The sequence below is a fragment of the Gossypium hirsutum genome, chromosome A10 (assembly GCF_007990345.1).
Source record: "Gossypium hirsutum isolate 1008001.06 chromosome A10, Gossypium_hirsutum_v2.1, whole genome shotgun sequence".
NCBI lineage: Eukaryota > Viridiplantae > Streptophyta > Magnoliopsida > Malvales > Malvaceae > Gossypium > Gossypium hirsutum.
Window position 1 is genome coordinate 105,007,678 of NC_053433.1, and position 17,587 is coordinate 105,025,264.

At 32.8% G+C, this 17,587-nt stretch overlaps 3 protein-coding genes across 5 annotated transcripts; 1 reads left to right on the plus strand and 2 right to left on the minus strand.

Annotated features, from left to right (window-relative positions):
- Positions 1–8: 8 nt before the first annotated feature.
- LOC107939366 (reactive oxygen species modulator 1) lies at positions 9–2,631 on the minus strand. The gene is made up of 3 exons (XM_016872728.2): positions 2,163–2,631; positions 549–586; positions 9–333 (listed from the first exon to the last, which is right to left on the minus strand). Exons 1-3 carry the CDS (start codon positions 2,233–2,235, stop codon positions 220–222), a joined length of 225 nt encoding a protein of 74 aa, XP_016728217.1. The 5' UTR covers positions 2,236–2,631; the 3' UTR covers positions 9–219.
- Positions 2,632–3,956: 1,325 nt separating this feature from the next.
- Positions 3,957–13,650, minus strand: LOC121207585 (PH, RCC1 and FYVE domains-containing protein 1). Of its 3 annotated transcripts, XM_041077918.1 has the most exons (10): positions 12,962–13,650; positions 11,743–11,829; positions 10,004–10,093; positions 9,337–9,417; positions 8,974–9,168; positions 8,838–8,892; positions 6,754–8,732; positions 6,301–6,447; positions 4,909–5,291; positions 3,957–4,424 (listed from the first exon to the last, which is right to left on the minus strand). In XM_041077918.1, exons 1-10 carry the CDS (start codon positions 13,040–13,042, stop codon positions 4,292–4,294), a joined length of 3,231 nt encoding a protein of 1,076 aa, XP_040933852.1. In that variant the 5' UTR covers positions 13,043–13,650; the 3' UTR covers positions 3,957–4,291. The 3 variants fall into 3 exon arrangements, with proteins under 3 accessions (XP_040933852.1, XP_040933850.1, XP_040933851.1); XM_041077916.1 differs by having other exon boundaries at positions 6,754–8,892; XM_041077917.1 differs by lacking the exon at positions 11,743–11,829 and having other exon boundaries at positions 6,754–8,892.
- Positions 13,651–15,101: 1,451 nt separating this feature from the next.
- Positions 15,102–16,891, plus strand: LOC121207587 (putative pentatricopeptide repeat-containing protein At1g12700, mitochondrial). Its single transcript, XM_041077919.1, has 2 exons — positions 15,102–15,348; positions 16,457–16,891. Exons 1-2 carry the CDS (start codon positions 15,306–15,308, stop codon positions 16,861–16,863), a joined length of 450 nt encoding a protein of 149 aa, XP_040933853.1. The 5' UTR covers positions 15,102–15,305; the 3' UTR covers positions 16,864–16,891.
- Positions 16,892–17,587: the final 696 nt, after the last annotated feature.

The following is a 17,587-nucleotide window of genomic DNA, read 5'->3' on the forward strand; positions in this document are numbered from 1 at the left end:
GATAAAAATTGAAATAACAAAGGAGAAACATTTATGCAACATTGATTGAAGTCAAATGTATTCCCAAGTATGCATCCTCCCACAGAAAGGCAATAGAGGAAGCTCAAAGAACAAAACCGAGACTTGCAAACGTTAAACACCATTTCTTTTTATATCTAAAGCTAAGCACCATTCTGAGAAATACATTCTCAAGGTCTTCAACACAAACAATGAATTGGTTTAGTAGGACTTCCCACAATGGATTAGGCTCCCTGCGCCCAAGAAAAGTCCGAATATTGCTGCACTACCCAATGTGGTTTGCCCAATATATCGAATCTTCAGCAGTCCTGGAACCTGCACAACTCAAAAATATGAATATTGACATACACAAAGCCATTTTATGCCATTGCGTGGCCAGATATATTTAACTACTACCTCCGTCACCATGGAAGTAGGAAAAACAGCAAAACACGACATAATCATTTCATGGGCTATAGAAATATGAATCATATATATCCATGATAGTTTTATCACCTCTCTTGAAATAAAAGGAAAATATTGGACATTACCTTGTACCTAATTGCCTCATAAGTCCCATAAACAGCACCTGCACAAGCAAAGTCACATAAATGTGCCTAATTCATGATCATAAACAAATTTACGTGATGTAATATGGTGCAATAAATAATTAAAAGAATTGTGTCAAAAATATTGGATCTTGGAAAGAAATATTTGCAATAAAGGTAGAATGTAGCTGCATTTAAAAGGTGGTACTAATAGCAGACCGTGTCCTTGAAACCACCTCCCTCGAGCAGCCTAATTTTATGCTAATCATCTTCATTCTTCTAACCTCTAAGGACATTCAAATTACATCTATGTTACTCATATTCAGGTGAGTGTCAAATTCGAGTACATATCCGACACAGCTAGGCCGACTCTTTCAAGTTTTTTTATTAAATTTGGACAATCCTAGGAGGATCAAATCTCCATAGATCAAACATGGGTGTCGAGCACATTATCCTAGAATTCCAACTATTTCTTTAAATACATTCTACAAAGTAGTGGTGTTGCATGTTCCTCGATAGTTGAAAACTATGTGCAGATGCATTGAATTCCAACACTGTGTCCCTAATGCTTAGAACTTTAACTTCCAACTAAAGGTCTGGGTTTGAAAGCCTTGGGAAGGACGGTTTGAGATTTACCAAATGCAAGAGGACAAGCTCCCTGTCATTAGCTGTAAAGGGATTTGTATTGTGCTTTGACATCTGCCAAAAAAGTAACAATGGCACAGTTCTAGATCCCAAAACTACAAATAACAATACTTTTGTCTCTGAATCATTTCTTTTCAATTTAAGCACACTATATTTTCTCAAGTGAACCAATTGAAACATACTATCAACAAAATAATTGCTTGATCATTTAAACACATATTCCACAAAATTGCTTTTCAATGTCACAATAAGCATAGACACTTAAGCATGAAACAAATCAAAGAATCAACAGTAAGAAGAAAAGAGAGAGAGAGAGAAACGTCAAAACAAGTATTTAGCTAACCAAAAATCATTAGTTCAGCCTTTCTTTTTCCTCTTTGGCCATCCATAAAAAAAGTTAGTAAAAGAACCAATTTTCCACATTTGTACAAAATTAAGACCATAAATATTATCCTTTATTTGTTTTTCTTTCCCTCTTATTACTAGGAAATAAGAAAATAGCATGCATAATGGTGTAACAGTGTAATAGTGTAATACTGAAAAGAAAAAAACCACCATCCATTCTTAAACAAAAAGTGGGGCTTTAGTTTCACATTGATTTTTTTATAAAATAAATAAAAAAAATTCTTCGAGTTTGGGGTTTTCCTTTTACTCGTAATTTTCTTTGCAAACAATCAGCTAAATCAGTATAGAAAAAAAGAAAAGAAAAAAGTACTATTAAAATACTTTATATATGTTATAAAAGCCTTAAATTCAGAAATCTAAACATTTTACTTCAAAAATTCTAAGCCCATAATTATAGCTATTTCTTAAAATTTATTTTTGCTTTCTGGAAATAATTCAAAGCCATAATTATAGCTATTGCTATTGTAATTCAAATAAAATTATTGGTTTCAATGTTTTCAGTAGCTAACTAAAACAGAGGAATGAGGCGTAGGGTTTTAGCGAGCAGTGGAAGAATAGGAAACTTACCAACGGCGCCACCAACAGCGCCTCCGACGGCGACCCCAGCGGTGACGCGAGCCAAGCAGCTGTCCCTTGCCATGTCGGCTCAGTATAACGTCTTCCCTTGTTTTCCGTTTGTTTTGTTTATTTAGGTTTTCTGCGAGTTCGGTTAGGCTTAGATGCTCAGATTGTCGAATGCTTCAACTTTTTTATGTTTTTGTACTATAAAACTTATTAAAATATTTAATTTGAAATTTTACTCAACTTCAAAATAGTCAGAATTAGATTTGATCATTTTTACAATGCTTAGATATTCATTTAGTCCCTCAAATTGGTATTTATAATTTAAGTTTAGGTACTAAATTAAGAAAAAATATATTAAGTGTGAAATTGAATAGAAATATTTTAGTAAATTAAAAAAAATGTTAAGTTTAAATACTAAATATAGAAAACATGTTAAAATATTTAAAATAAATATAATATTTATACTAAATTCACTAAGTTATTATATTATTTTTATATTTATTAAGAACTTTTCTTAGTTTTACAATCTTTTAGTTATATTTTTTGAATTTAAAAATTTAAAAGTGATATATAACGCTTTTTTAATCTCATCCAAAAATCCATGAAAATACCGCGTTTTTATATTATATTTAAAATTATTAAATTTAATTATATTACCAGTGTTTTCAAATATTTTTCAAAGTTTAACATATTAATCTATATATAATATATAATCTCATATATATATATTTAAAAATAATTATAATTCATTTACACTTTATTTGAAAATTTTCGTATTAATTTTAAAATAGAAATTGTGCTAATTTTATTTATAAAAAATATTATAAAAATCTTAATTATCACTTAATTAATATTAAAATTAATTAATTTAATTAGTTTTTCGTTTGAATCATGTTACTTTGCATTAATTATATAAAATATAACTATATCATAAGTTGAATATGTTAAAAATGTTTTAATTATGAATTGAAAATTTTCTATTATAATATTTAAATTATATTCAATAATTTAAATAAAAAATATTAATTAACCTTAATTACTACAATTAAAAGTAAAATATTTAAAAAATAGTTAATATTAAATGCGTAAAATCACATACAATATATTAAATACATTAAATTAAAATATATTTGTATATAATAATTTTAAATAAAAATTTTACTAGACAAAGATGAAAAATCTATATCATAGTACTGGTAGGATCTTATTGAAAAGAGATAAGAAAAAAGCAAGGATGTAATCCAACATAACCAGCAAAGATTAAACCACAGGAAGTTACATTTCAATTAGATATAGTCAAAACTTACGGTTGAAAAATCCCATGTGTTAACTTGATAGTTAGAGCGCTCATTGTCGCAGGTATAATTTGAGTTCAAGTCAGATTAGTCAAATTGCTATAGGACTTTAGTTCGAGTCAGGCTAGTCACATTGTTATAAGCTTTTACCCTTTCTTATAATTCATCAAAAAAACTTAGGGTTGAAAGTTTATTTTGTTTAATTTATGAAAATCAAATTATTTTTTGAAGAAATTTACAAATACAATCATAAATAATACATGTTTAATAAACTATAACTAGAATAGCAAACAACATAAATCACAACGAACTAAAAATTGAAATATATCCTAACATGATCCACATGATAAGACTTAAAACCAGAATTCTAATAATTGTTGATGGTGAGACTCAAACTTGAACTATCAAATCCCAAAACCTCGGCCTTTCTAATACAAACAAGGCATCATTGGCAGAATCAAATTGCTTAAACCAACCGTTTAGTAAAAAAAAAAGAAAGAAATTAAAGAACAAGCACATGCATGATGCATTCAGTTTATGAATGCTATACAATCAGACTGTTAGTAATTTCTTATGCATTTACAATCAGTTTCGAATACAAAGCCCTCCGCAGCCTAGTCATAAAGAACTCAATCAATTCCTCACAGTTTATCTCCTAAAATCCAACATAGTACAATTATACATTTACAGCCGAAATTTAAAGTGCCGAAACCAGAACTAGTACACACCCTCGCAAAACTAAAACAAAATTGAGGGCATCTTACCTTGGCTCAGTCTTGAAAGCTGTAGCCCGGAATGAACTTCGGATTAAGTAGCCAGAGTCTTGAATCTGCCAAGTCAATGAGCTAACCCTTCCCTTCCCACACCAAGAGTGGGTTTTTCAACCAAGGGAACGTTGTACCGCTGATATACTCTAGCCCTGTTTGCTGCCCACCATTGTTCTGCTTGCTTTTCGCTGAAACGCCTCCGACTGCCATCATGAGAACAATGACCATAGTCAAATGTAGTTTAAGAGGTGGGAGTGATAAACAAAGACCAACAACTAGAACAAAAAAAAATAGATTTATGATTAAAACAAAAAAAAAAAACGAGGTTAGAGAATACGGATGTTTCTAAACAGGGTCTAAGTTTTTTATTTACACTGCTCTTGAATAAGAACGCTTCAGTAAAACAACCCTGCACTCTTGTGTTTTACTTGAATAAATAAACAAGGAAGACATAGAGTAAGCAGTAAGAGGCCAATGCATCTGTTAAGTCATGGAACAGCTGGAGAACTATGGACTGCTTAATGCTTGTGCCCAATCAGAACTGAGTACTAAAGTTTCAATCAGGCACATGTTGGTTCAATCAATCCCTTTAATTGATGTTCTAATCCTTTTTTCAGACCATGAAAACTCAGAATCTCAGGCTGTTTAACTTTAAATGCAAAAAAGTTGGCAGTGGTCATAACAAACCTGAACCGAACACGCTTAAGATCTTTGATACCTCCAGGCAATGCAACAAGGGTAATGTATACACCAGGCTCATCTTGCTCAACCCATTCATCCCCATGGTTGGGTTCAACTTTTGTAGTTCTGTTCCTATTCTTTGCTGTTCCATCGGAATGATAGACATCAGTGTGGGTTGAAAGGTTGTTATTAATGGTTCCTGACCCATTAGAAATCACTAGGCTGTTTGATCCATTTGAATCCATTTCATGGCAACTTATTGGACCACTCGATTGCTCGCTGCCTGCAGAAGAAACATCCCGAGGAGGAGTTGAGCTAGAATAGAAAAAAGAGGGTGAATTGCTGCTTCTTGCTGCACCAATCGGTAATCTTTCAGCCATTTCCTTCAACTGCCATAAATAAAATAAGAAAACTAGTTAAACATTGGATGAAGTCTTGAGATCTAAGCAATCTACTTTGGCCCCAATGAAGTGATGCATGAAATTCTTAGGAACCCAAGATCCCATGTTCAAGATTGGACAATAATTAACCAAGCATTTTGCATCTTCATATAGATACCTTCTAACAATGGTCATGAAAAGTGCATAGATTTGCAAATTACAAGCAAGTAGAACTTATGGAGCTGCTGACACTCTAGCAATTGATAAGCGACTTGGGTGTTTGCAAATTTCACGAAGGAAATCATACAAATCAGGCCACCTAGATACTTAAACAAGCTGCTTTTGTACTCTTGGAAGTAGCCTTTCTTTTCTTTAAGAGCTAACTTTCCCCCTAATTTAATAGAAACTTTCAGAACTAATATTAAGCATGCATCCCCATATACATGATTGATGTAGCAATAGAGAATCTCATAAATATCCTAAATAGTATTGCTAGTGTTAAATATAAGTAGTCAAACTATGGAATTTGACACAGAAGTAGAAAGGTTGACAAGGACATAAAGCACCATTTTGGAAAGGTTTTCCCCTTCTCTTTATGATACTATTAAGAGATATTTAGTAGGTCAAAAATAACTTAGTATTTCAAGGACTTATCATCTTTGGAAGCTCGGATGAATGACATTTAAGCCCCAACAAGAGCGAGGCAGGAGGTAGGTGTTTTGGGAACTATACATGGAGCGGGTGTGGGACGATGAAACCTATAATTTGTAGATGTTTTTCCATCCTATCCAGGTCTCTTTGAGACATATGAATATTTCAAAAAGTTCTTAACTTTAGCACAGTAGAGTTTTTAAGGATTCAAAACTTACCTGAGACAATGCACAGTGGCTTATAGGAAGATCAGGCACAAATATTTTAAGTCATAGAAACTAAAGATTACCAATTATGATGTGAAAATAATAAATGAACAGTTAAAACCCTCCATAAATAGGCTTTAGGAATGAGTCAATTAACTTACTTGAGCAGTGAGAGACTTTATGACTTCCTTTGCTGCTTTGCATTTTGCAGTCTCTTCTGTTGCTACTGCTACGGCTTCCTTCAACTGTTGAGTTGTTTGTTCAAGCTCAACTTCTTGAACTTGTGCCTTGCGAGTAAGTTCCTCAACCTACATCACATAGCCAATTAGGTGCAGCAAACAAATTTAACACCCTTGTGCAAAGACCAAAAGTTTAAAGACTAAAAAACAGTTTAATTCAATCCATCCCAATATTAAAATCCAGAGCTAGCTATTTATATTGATATATTACTAACTTTATAGGCATGAATTTGCATACAGAATTACTTAACTTAAACTTCCATCCTTCCGCAGCACATTTTCTGCAAACAACTAATGCAGAAAAAGAAAAAGGGAAACCTAAGAACTATAAGGAAAAACACATTTCCCTGCAAATAATTTAACTTGTAAAATTACCTGAGTTCTTAATTTAACAATTTCTTCGCTTAGACCTTCATTTGTCCTTTTAACATCGTCCACAACAACCTTCTTTGATGAAAAGCTTGACAGAGTTGGTGTAGGTGTAGTAGCACGATGTGGACTAGCTCGTCTAGATGTAGGTGATGTTGCTCGGGATACAATTCGTGATGCAGGAAGAGAAGTGGAAAAAAATTTCTTGGATGACCCAAATAGAGCATTTGACGTTTTGGGGTTGTTTAGAGGAGCACATTGAGAAACTCCATTTGGGAATGGTGAAACTCGAGTACTATTAAAATCCAATCTCTTGTTTCTTTTGGAAGATCCACCATCCAGTTCTTTAGATGATTCAATTGAAGCATTTCGACTAAGTTGGGCAGGGGTTCTTGAATCCAACTTCTCCACCTTCTCAACACTGTCATCTGGTCCCTGATTCATACTTCCTCTTCTACTCAGAGCATAATGGTTTGATGAGCTAGTTTCAGAAGCTTTTGTGAGTTTGGTAAAACAATTATCACAAACACGATAAGGTTTGTTAGTATTTGGTGCCATCGAAGCCTTAAAAGACTTCTTACTGCTGCATGAGTTGCAGAATACAAGTCCACAATTATAACAGTTATGACGTTTTCTTTTGAAATTAAACAAAAGACGACAGCCAGAGCATTTTGATTGATCAACACTAGACACAGACTTATGAAGACAGATAGCTGCAGTAAAGCTTGTGCCACAAACAATACTCTTGACCTGTTTGTCTTTTAGAGCCTCAACAAGCCATGGAGAATTTCTATCATCTGTATCGCCATGACCTAACCGTCCATTTGCACCTTTTCCCCAAGTGTAAACTTCAGTTCTTGAAGTTAAAACAGCAACATGGTAGGCACCACAAGCTATTTCTTCAACAAAATTCTTTGTAAGCTTGCCCTCAACTCGGATAGGGAGTTTTCCATCAGCTTGAGGATTTCCCAATTGCCCATAAACAGGGCTTCCCATAGTATAGACATGACCATTGGTTGTAAGTGCAACGGTCTTGCTATGCCCACAGGATACTTTACAAAAGTTAGGCTCAACCAGAGCGGCAACACAAGTAGGCACCAATCGAGCTTCTTTGTCACCATGCCCAAGACGACCTTTATCGCCATCCCCCCAAGTAAAAAGTTTTCCTGAAGAGCAATTACTGGTCCTTGAAGGCCCAACCATAACTTCAACAACAGCAGCAGTGTGCCAAACACCGCAAGCTGCTCGGACAGTACGTAGGCCCTTGAGGGAATCTATTTCCCTGGGTACAGACAAACTTTTGCGGTCACCATGTCCTAAAACGCCAAATGTTCCATCACCAAAAGTAAATAATTGTCCAGCAGAAGTGACAACAGCTGTGTGCCACGGTCCACAAGACACTGATGAAACATGTATTCCCTCCAAAGGTCCATTTAATTTCTTTGGAACCCATTGACTTGTTTCAGTTCCATGACCAAGTAAACCAAAATTGCCTGAGCTACCACCCCATGAATACATTTCACCAGAAAGCGTTACAGCACAAGAATGGTACTCTCCGCATGCAACAAGTTCAACATTTATATTTTTAAGAGAATCTATAAGTTTTGGATGGGAGACATTGGAATCCACACCATGCCCCAGTCTGCCACCACATTCAGCTCCCCAAGAGAAAACCTCTCCTTGTTTGGTTACCAAAGCAGCATGTTGCTCACCACAAGCTATGTTCTGAACATCCAAAAGAACTGCAGATTCCAAAGCTTTAGGCAGAAGAGAATCTATCTTAATACCACTACAATCTCCAATTCTATGTATTCCTCCACCTAACACACCATCTCCAGTGCCTTCACCCCAAATAAAAACATCACCTAAAGCATCACCATCATAGTGACCAGACCCCTGACTTGAGGAACTAACAGCACTAGATAAACTAACTCTGGAAGCATCCCCATTCCAACCTTTTATGAACCCAGCTTTTCCATCTGAACCTGCCGATGACTGAGAATGCATTGATCCACAAGCAGATTCTGAAGGATAAAACACCTTGGGAGGCACAGAATACAATATTACATCAGATAATGCCTTCTCTAAACCTGTTTTAGGAGGACTCTCATGTGGAGTATGAAGGCGAAGAGAATCCATCCCATCCTATATCAGGAACAAGAGAATTCTCACTATATATATATAAAAGATTTTAGTAAAACACAGAAAATGGAAGGGGAAAAAAACCTTCTGTGAACTAGCACCACTACCAAATGGAGAGCTCAAAGGTGAACTTCTTTGGGTAGGTGCTTTGGGACTAGTTGCTTCAGATGAAACTCCATCACTTCTAGATTCAGGTCTGCCTTTCAGATGATGACCACGTGATATCAGTGCCTTTAAACCTGTAAACCAGACTTCTGCTTCATCTTTATCCTTGCAAATCTGGTGCAAAATAGAAGTTGGACTCATGGACTATAAAACAGTTTCATCCAACAAAAACTCGGTAAATAATTAACGATGCAATAATTATGCATGTATGGAGAATCAAACAACTAGAACTTAGGCACATGTGCACAATTCTCTAGCAGGGAATAGAAATGGGAAGCTTACCAAATCAAGGGATCTATCGTTATATATAAGAGAAAATGATTGATATTCTTTTTCAGGCCGAGGATACCTCTGAAAAATTGGCTGCAATGAGCAAAATTGAAAAAAAAAAAAAAAGATCAAATAAAATTCCACACGCAAAACAGTTGCGAATTTGCATTTATTATTGCTAAAACTAAAATTGGAATTCAATTAATGAACTCCAGCTTGAAATATTTTATTTGAATAAAAGTACTCCAACTCATTAAAAACTCACTTCAGAAAGAAATTGGAAAAATAACAGCTATCTAAATGCATATCTGTTATAACCTAGGAGTCATGCAACTGGAATATGTAAGCTAAGCTACAAATAAACATGTGGCTAAGATACCTGCCAGATTAGGCTACGTCACTTGTCAGTTTCCATGAAGGCATGAAACAAAGTAATCTACCTCAAGCATACCACGTCATTAAAAACTTTACAAATTTAGAATTTGGATAGTAAACAATACAAGTAAAACATCACTTGGAATTCAGGAAAAGAAAATTCTCATTCAATGATATTTAAAAGCAAAAACCTTCAAACATTGCAATTGTTACTATGAAGAATCACTTGAATTTATGTAGACTTAGTCTTTAGTGCTTGATATAACTAACACATGTAACAAAAGATAGACAAGGATAAACTTACAGTACGCTGACCAGGTATAATTCTGGTGACCTGGTTTAGTTTAAGGTGTTTTTCCTCTTTCCCAGAGATCCATATTAGAATAGATTCATCCTGAAAGAAAGAAGGAGAAGACATGTGGGAAATGAAGTTTTAGGTTACAGTAGGCTCTTGATGCAAACACCAATAAGATGACTGTTTTCACAGAAAGGAACAAAAGAAACAAAATGCAACCAACAAAATTCAGTGTGGACATATTGGAGGTAGACTATTGGCAAGCAACCGCAAAACATCATTCACAAATTGAATAAATGCCATACCTTATGAGCACATTTGAATTATCTCACATATTTGCTAAGGAAAGCAGCATACAAACAATAAAGAAAGCATTTTAAGGAAGCCACCTAGGACTGTCCTTCCCTTTACAAATAGTATTATCTTTTTCTTCTTAGTACTGTTACCTAGTTTTTACATGTCAGATTTCAGTCTCATGCTTGCTATTATCCATAAAATTGACACACAAAGATTCTTCAAAATCTAGTAAAAGCATAGAAATAGCAAAGGATAAAAGCTGTGTAATACAACAATTCCAGAAAGTAAGGGTGAAACTGGAAATTTTATATTGGGGCCAAAATTAAATTATAAAGTTGGGATGGGGGATGCAATTTTACCATTGTAAGCCTCACACATCATCACAAGCTTGATGGTTCACTTCTGTTTGTTTATTGCTTCAATGATACAGAAACTTACAAGTTTCAATGTACAATTTCCATATTTTTCACTTGTGTCCTAACATGTCACTTCTGTTTGTTCATTGCTTCAATGATACAGCAACTTACAAGTTTCAATGAACAATTTCCATATTTTTCACTTGTGTCCTAACATATAACTCTTGTAAGCAATGTTACTTATAAGACTGAATTCTTGAACCCATTCCGAAGGCTTTCTTGGTAGGAAGGAAAGAAACCTTTTTAATATAATACTTGGGTTTCGTTATCACTTTCCTACTCTGTAGTTTAACCATTGTATTAAGCCTTTAGCCTTCCTTCCTCTCAAACAAGTAACCCTAAGTGCCAACATGCATTCACTATAGGTAACACTCTTAGTTGCAACCTCTAAGCAACATAAGCCCCCACACTTAGTTGATGTTAAACAGCAACTGTTTACACAAGAAAAATAGTTGCTCAAAACTGTAAATTCAAAACCTTCATTTTGTTAGAAGTTAACTTTTCTTGCATGTCTAACATATAGGAAGCAGGAAGCTCCGGTGATAATCACCTACGACTAGATTTTGTAATCTTTCCAGTAAGGTTTATGAAACTCTAGGTAAAGAGGCTTCTAAAATTGAGTTTCTGAAAATTTATTCAAAAAAGTAATTATGTCGAGATCGCTAAACAGTCATTTTGTTGTTATTAATCTAAAATCTGTTAAAACAATCTGCATAAAATGTATCAGAGCCATTCATAACTAAGAAGAGATCATCTAACACCCCCTTCCTGGTACAGGTATATAAAAAAATTTCTGCTCACTGTCGTAGAATGACAGTTCTTCAGACATCTAACTTCCCAAAAGTAAAAAAGATCATCAACTTTTCAACAACTCCATCATGAAACATAGTTTACATAAATAGTAAGACAGATACAAAGCTAGCCGCATTCAAAGATGATTTTTACAAACAGGAAAAATAGTTAATGACTGCAGATTTATTAACAGAAATACACACAACACTTAACATATGCATCTTCAAATGCATTCGTTCTTACATTAGACAGCCTGAAGGGGCAAAATTTGGGCTTTCCTCTACGACCATATTTGAGCAATGGCGCACCTTTTTTAAGGGCAGTGATGGCCTGTCGTAAATAAATAAATAAATTGAAAAATATGAATTAAACCACAGAAAATCGAACTTGCAAACTGAATTATATATGGAAAGAAAAGATTTCTAGTTGTGGATTGATATAAGAATTTATTAAGGAAAATATGATCACAATGTGTTTTCTTTCTTTTTTATTTATTTATTAAAGGGTAGGGGAAAAGGGTGTTCAAGTTTGAACCAGGGACCAAATGTCAACAAGGATTAAAGCAACACAACACATTGGTCACTACACCTATTGCTTGTTGATAATATGATCATAATGCTATGTGCAAGTATGAAATAACTAAAAAGATAAAGCAGAACATCACATTTAAATCAGGAAGTTCACCAGACACCAAAAAAAAAAAAAAAACTAATCCGATAACAATCTCCACATTCCACTGAAGTTCTGATTTCGTATAAAATTTATGAAAATCAATATTCTGGACATCAAATTTGTTTCATCCAGAATCTCCATCTAAGCAATGGCTAATTATGCCAGTTAATTTCAACAATATTCAATATTAAAAGATTTCATAGTTTCCTCAAGTAAGGTATTGTCATCAAGTTCCATCATTCTTGTTTTAATACACCCACATTTACCAATCATAAATATATTCCCTACGTTTCTTTTCTTATCAACAAAATATTTGTTCTTCTTCCTTCTATTTCTTAAAATGTACACATTTTCTTCATCAATCGGGGCGTGGTGGGACATCATGGGTTACACATCCTTGACACTCAAATGCTTGCCTAATACAAGAAACTCAAGTTTTCCCTATCCATTGTAGCAAGTAACGATTATTCCACCCACCAACAAAACAAAATCCACCAACCACAATCATAGTCATATCCAACTCCATTAATTCAAAGAAAAGAGAAAACGCACACACACCAAAAAAAAAAAAACAATTAACAACATGCTTAACGGCTCTCAATCAGAAATCTACTCAACAAAGCTAATAATAATAGTAACAACCATTTTCCATTCTCCATTTTGTCACCAGACAAGCTAAGACATTCAAATAGGTAAGTAATAGCGTAATTCACTCTAAATAGCAACATACCAATCAATTTCCTTTTATAATTATAAACATTCTAAAAAGGATCAAAGTAAAAAGGTTTACCAACTCAATAGCCCTCTCCGGTACATCCGCCGTCCTCGATTGCTCCGCCCTCACCGCAGCCATCCCTTCCGACTTCAGCATTTACAAATAATAGCAATAGACTTTCTGAACCATACTCTGATCCATCACTTCCCAATGCACCCGCGCACACACGATCGAAACCTCTCTCACTCTTTTTCACCACATTAAACAATTTTTTAAAAAAAAAACCTAGTTCGATCGCAGCTAACCCCGCGTTTCACGTCGGCGACAAACCTTAAGCGAATCAAAACTCGAAAAAGGAATTTCCTTCAAAAATTAACATCGTTTTATTTAACAACTGAAACAGAGCTAAAATCGAAAAGACAATATAGAAACAATTTAAAAATTTAAAAAAAAAAAAGAAAAATCGAGTAAAACTAGGGGAAAATGGCAACTAGGTTGAAGCAAAGAGACAAAGGAGAGTAAAGGTAGAAATAAAGAAAAGGTGAAAAATCCTAAGATTCTCTTTGTACTTTTGTGTTTCTTTGTGCTTTAAAGGTCCATTTGGTTCAAGGGATTCTTTTTGAGAAAATGAAGGTAAATGCGAAGGAAAAAAAATGAAAAATGGAAGGCGGATCAGCTGAAAAGAGACATTAGTGGGGAAGGAGAGAGCTCAAGTAGAGTGAAAGGCGAAAAAAAAAAAAGAAAGAAAAAAAAGGAAGGAATCTGATGGAAAAGTTTGTTGAAAATGATTGTTTGTTTGGATGTAATACCGTTCAACATGTTGACTTCTTTTTTTTTAAAGTCAGGTCACCAATAGTCTTTTGCCACCTCATTTTTAACTCTATTAATAATAAATTAAATTTATAAACTGGATGACATTTAACATTCTTTTCCTTGTATTAGAATTTATGTTTTAATTTTTATTATAAAATTATTAAAAATATTCTAGTATCGTTAATGATTATTTTTATTATTGTTTAATAGATTTAAAAAGTTAAAATGTTGAATATTGAATATTGAATATTAAATATTAAATTATAAAATACTATTTAATATAAATACATAATATATATAATTAGAATCTTCGATAAATTCCAATATTAAATGATGGACAAAAGAATTTTATCAAGTAGTTTTTTTTATCTATTTATTATTATTAATTTTAAAATTTCATTGCAAAATTTTATGAAATAATTTTTATTATGAATTATCAAATATATTAAAAGTTTAAGAGTCTAGAAGCTGTCAAATTTAAAAAAAAAAAGTGATTATTTTTTTAATTAATTGAATATTTGAACTTTTAAAATATATTAAAATGGTCTTTAAATTTTTTCAAAAAAAGTAACTAAGTCTTTTTTTTTATTTGCCCTCAATTGGATACTTAAGCTGTCAAAATATATTAAAAAAATATATTTTAACCGTTAATTTTAATAGTTGGCTGTTAAAGTTAACTATATCTAATTTTTTCAATTAAAGTCACCACGTGTCACAATCATGGCGTGACATGTGACAAAAAATGATAAAAAATAAAAATAAATAAAAATTATTAAATTTTAATAAAAATAATTTTATTAAAAATTAGAATTTTTTTTATAAAAATCGTAAAAAATTATAAAATATATAGAAATATAAAAAAAACTATAAAATGTTATAAAGTTGTAAGAAAATTATAAAAAATGTAAAAATTATAAAATTCGTAAAAATTATAAAAATTATCGCACCAAAAGAAGTATTTTATAATTTTTCTATAAGTTTTATTTATTTTTATTTTTATCATTTTTGCCACGTGTAACGTTTTGCGATAGTAATGGCAATAACTGAAAAAATTTGAGGGTTGTTAATTTTAACTGAAAAAGTTTGAGTGTCTTTTTTTATATTTTGAAAATTCAATTACCCAATTGAGTGCAAAAAAAAATAATGACTTAATTACTTTTTTTTGAAAAAGTTCAAGGATATTTTTTATACATTTTGAATGTTCAAGTACTCAACTGAGTAAAAAAAAAAGATAGGAACTTAATTAATTTTTTAAAAAAACTTGAGAGCTTTTTACACCAACCTATATTAAAATTTTAATTTTTAATTAGATTGTTTTTTTAAAAAATTATCGAGCAAGTTAGTTTCCTTAATAATAAGTGGTAAGCTTACAGCATTTTTGGTTGGGCGGCTTATGAATAGATTCCAGCCTAATTCGGCGGGCCCACCGCCAAACATTAGTTTAGTTGGCTGTAATGCTATTATAGCCTGAATCTATTCAGGGTGTATTACAGGAAAAGGCTGAATAGTGATTCTCTTCCCTCACGACTGAAGAGTTATTCATTCCCATGCAAAGTAAAAAAAAAATTGCCCTTTTTCAATTTTTGCCCTCACCACTACCTAGAGAATGAAGAAGCACTACAACCATCATCTTTTCCCTCGGTTCACGGGTAATTTTTTTTTTCAAGCTCAGCTCTTGTTTTTCCATTTTGTGTTAGTGCCGACGCCATTTGTGGTTTCATTTTCTCCCGAATTACAGTTCTATGCATAGACAGATCGATTTAGTAGGCGTTTCCTGTAATTTTTATTCTTTGAACATCTTGATTAATTGCTTTTGTCAATTAGGTCGAATTGATTTTGGGTTTTCTGTTTTGGGGCTAAAGTTAGGTGTCGAACTTAGTGCTGTAACTTTTTCAAATTTGATTGATGGGTTTTGTAATCAAAGTAAGATTTCTGAGGTCGTTAGTATATTCGATGAAATGACTAAAAGAGGGTATCAACCTGATTTGATTGTTTACAGTACAATACTTTAGGGGTTGTGTAAGAGCGGTAATACTGATAGAACTGTTGGGTTTCTAAGGCTGATGAAAGGCAGAGGTTTTGAACCAATATTGTAGCATATAGTACCATCCTTGACTGTTTGTAAGGATGGGTTGTTAAAGGAGGCTCTTGATCTCTTATCTGAAATGAAGGTTAAAGGCATTAAACCAAATATCATTACTTATAGTTGCTTAATTCATGGTATGTGTGATTCGAGCCAACAAGAGGAGGCAACAAGGCTTTTGAATGAAATGGTGGATAACAATATTTCACTAAATATTGTCACATATACTATATTGATTGATGCACTTTGCAAGGAAGGAATGATTTCTAAAGCTGTGAGACCATTGACATGATGAGAAAGCAAGGCATTGAGTCTAATGTTGTTACCTATGATGCATTAGTTAATGGGCACTGCATGCAGAATGAAATGGATAAAGTTAGAAGAGTTTTACAGTTGATGATTGAAAAGGGTTGTGCACCTATATAGTTACTTACAGCACGATGATAAATAGATATTGCAAAGGTAAAAGGCTAGATGAAGCAATGGAACTCTTTCATGAAATATCTCAAAATAGACCCTTCTGAATATAGTCACACAAAACACTCTAATGCAAAGTATGTTTCAATTAGGGAGAGTTTCAACTGCATGTGAACTGTTTAGAAAGATACTTGCTTCTGGACAAGTTCCAAATCGAGTGACCTGTTTGATTTTGCTGGATGGCTTATTTAAAACAGGTAATTTCAAAGAGGCATTGAAATTTTTTCAAGCAATGCAAAACAGTGGGTTGGAACTTGATATTGTCCCATATACTATCCTAATTGATGGGCTGTGCAAAGCTAGGCATATTGAAGTTGCCAAGGAATTATTTCTTCAACTCTCAGACAGTGGTTTAAAATTAAATGTTTACAAATATGGTGTAATGATTAATGGACTGTGTAAAGAGGGATTGCCAGATGAAGCATACAGGTTTTTTGGGAGCATGGGAGATAATGACTGTTCGCCTAATCGTTGTTGTTATAATGTAATGATTCGGGGGTTGCTTCGAAACAACTATACCTCAAAGGCAATGCAACTTCTTATGAAAATGGTTGGTAGATGTATTCACTACCAACTTATTTATGGATCTCATCGTACATTCTAATAAATCAATCTTGCTTTGAAATGTTTCACAAATTGTGTAAAGATCATCACTTGTAAATGTGAATCAGTTTTTACATAACTATTGTACAGTTATAAAAGATTCTGCAAACTAGAATGAGTTTTAGTGTCTATTTTCAATATTGTTGATTTTGTTCTGACTTGCGTAATAAGTGAGAATGGTAATATTAAGAAATTAGGGGAAAACCAATATTGCTTGTGGATTTTTTTTTGCAGTATAAAGTAAAAAACTTTATTGGCGGAAAACATAAGGACCGTTGGCATTGAAATTAGTAGGAGTATTATTTTCGAAGTGCAAATTCAACAATTCAACAAAAGTTAGAAATGACTATTCAAGAAAGTGCTGTAAAATTATATCCAACATTATGTGAAGTAGAAGGTTTAACTGAGGATGAGCGCTGTTGCGCATTGAGTAAAATTCCTGATCATCCAATGCAAACGCAAATTCCAGATCATCTAAAATTATATCCAGCATTAAATTATTTGTTTCACTAATGATATTTTAGCACGTTAAATGTGTATTGCAGTTTTTAAAAAATAATAAAGTAGATTATATATTATTTTTATAGTATTATATATTATGATTTTTTAATTCATATAATAATAATTATGTTAAAATCTGGTTAAACTATTTATTATTTTTATTAAATTATTTTTAATAATAATCCTATTAAAACTTAATAACAATAATCATCTACCTAAAAAAA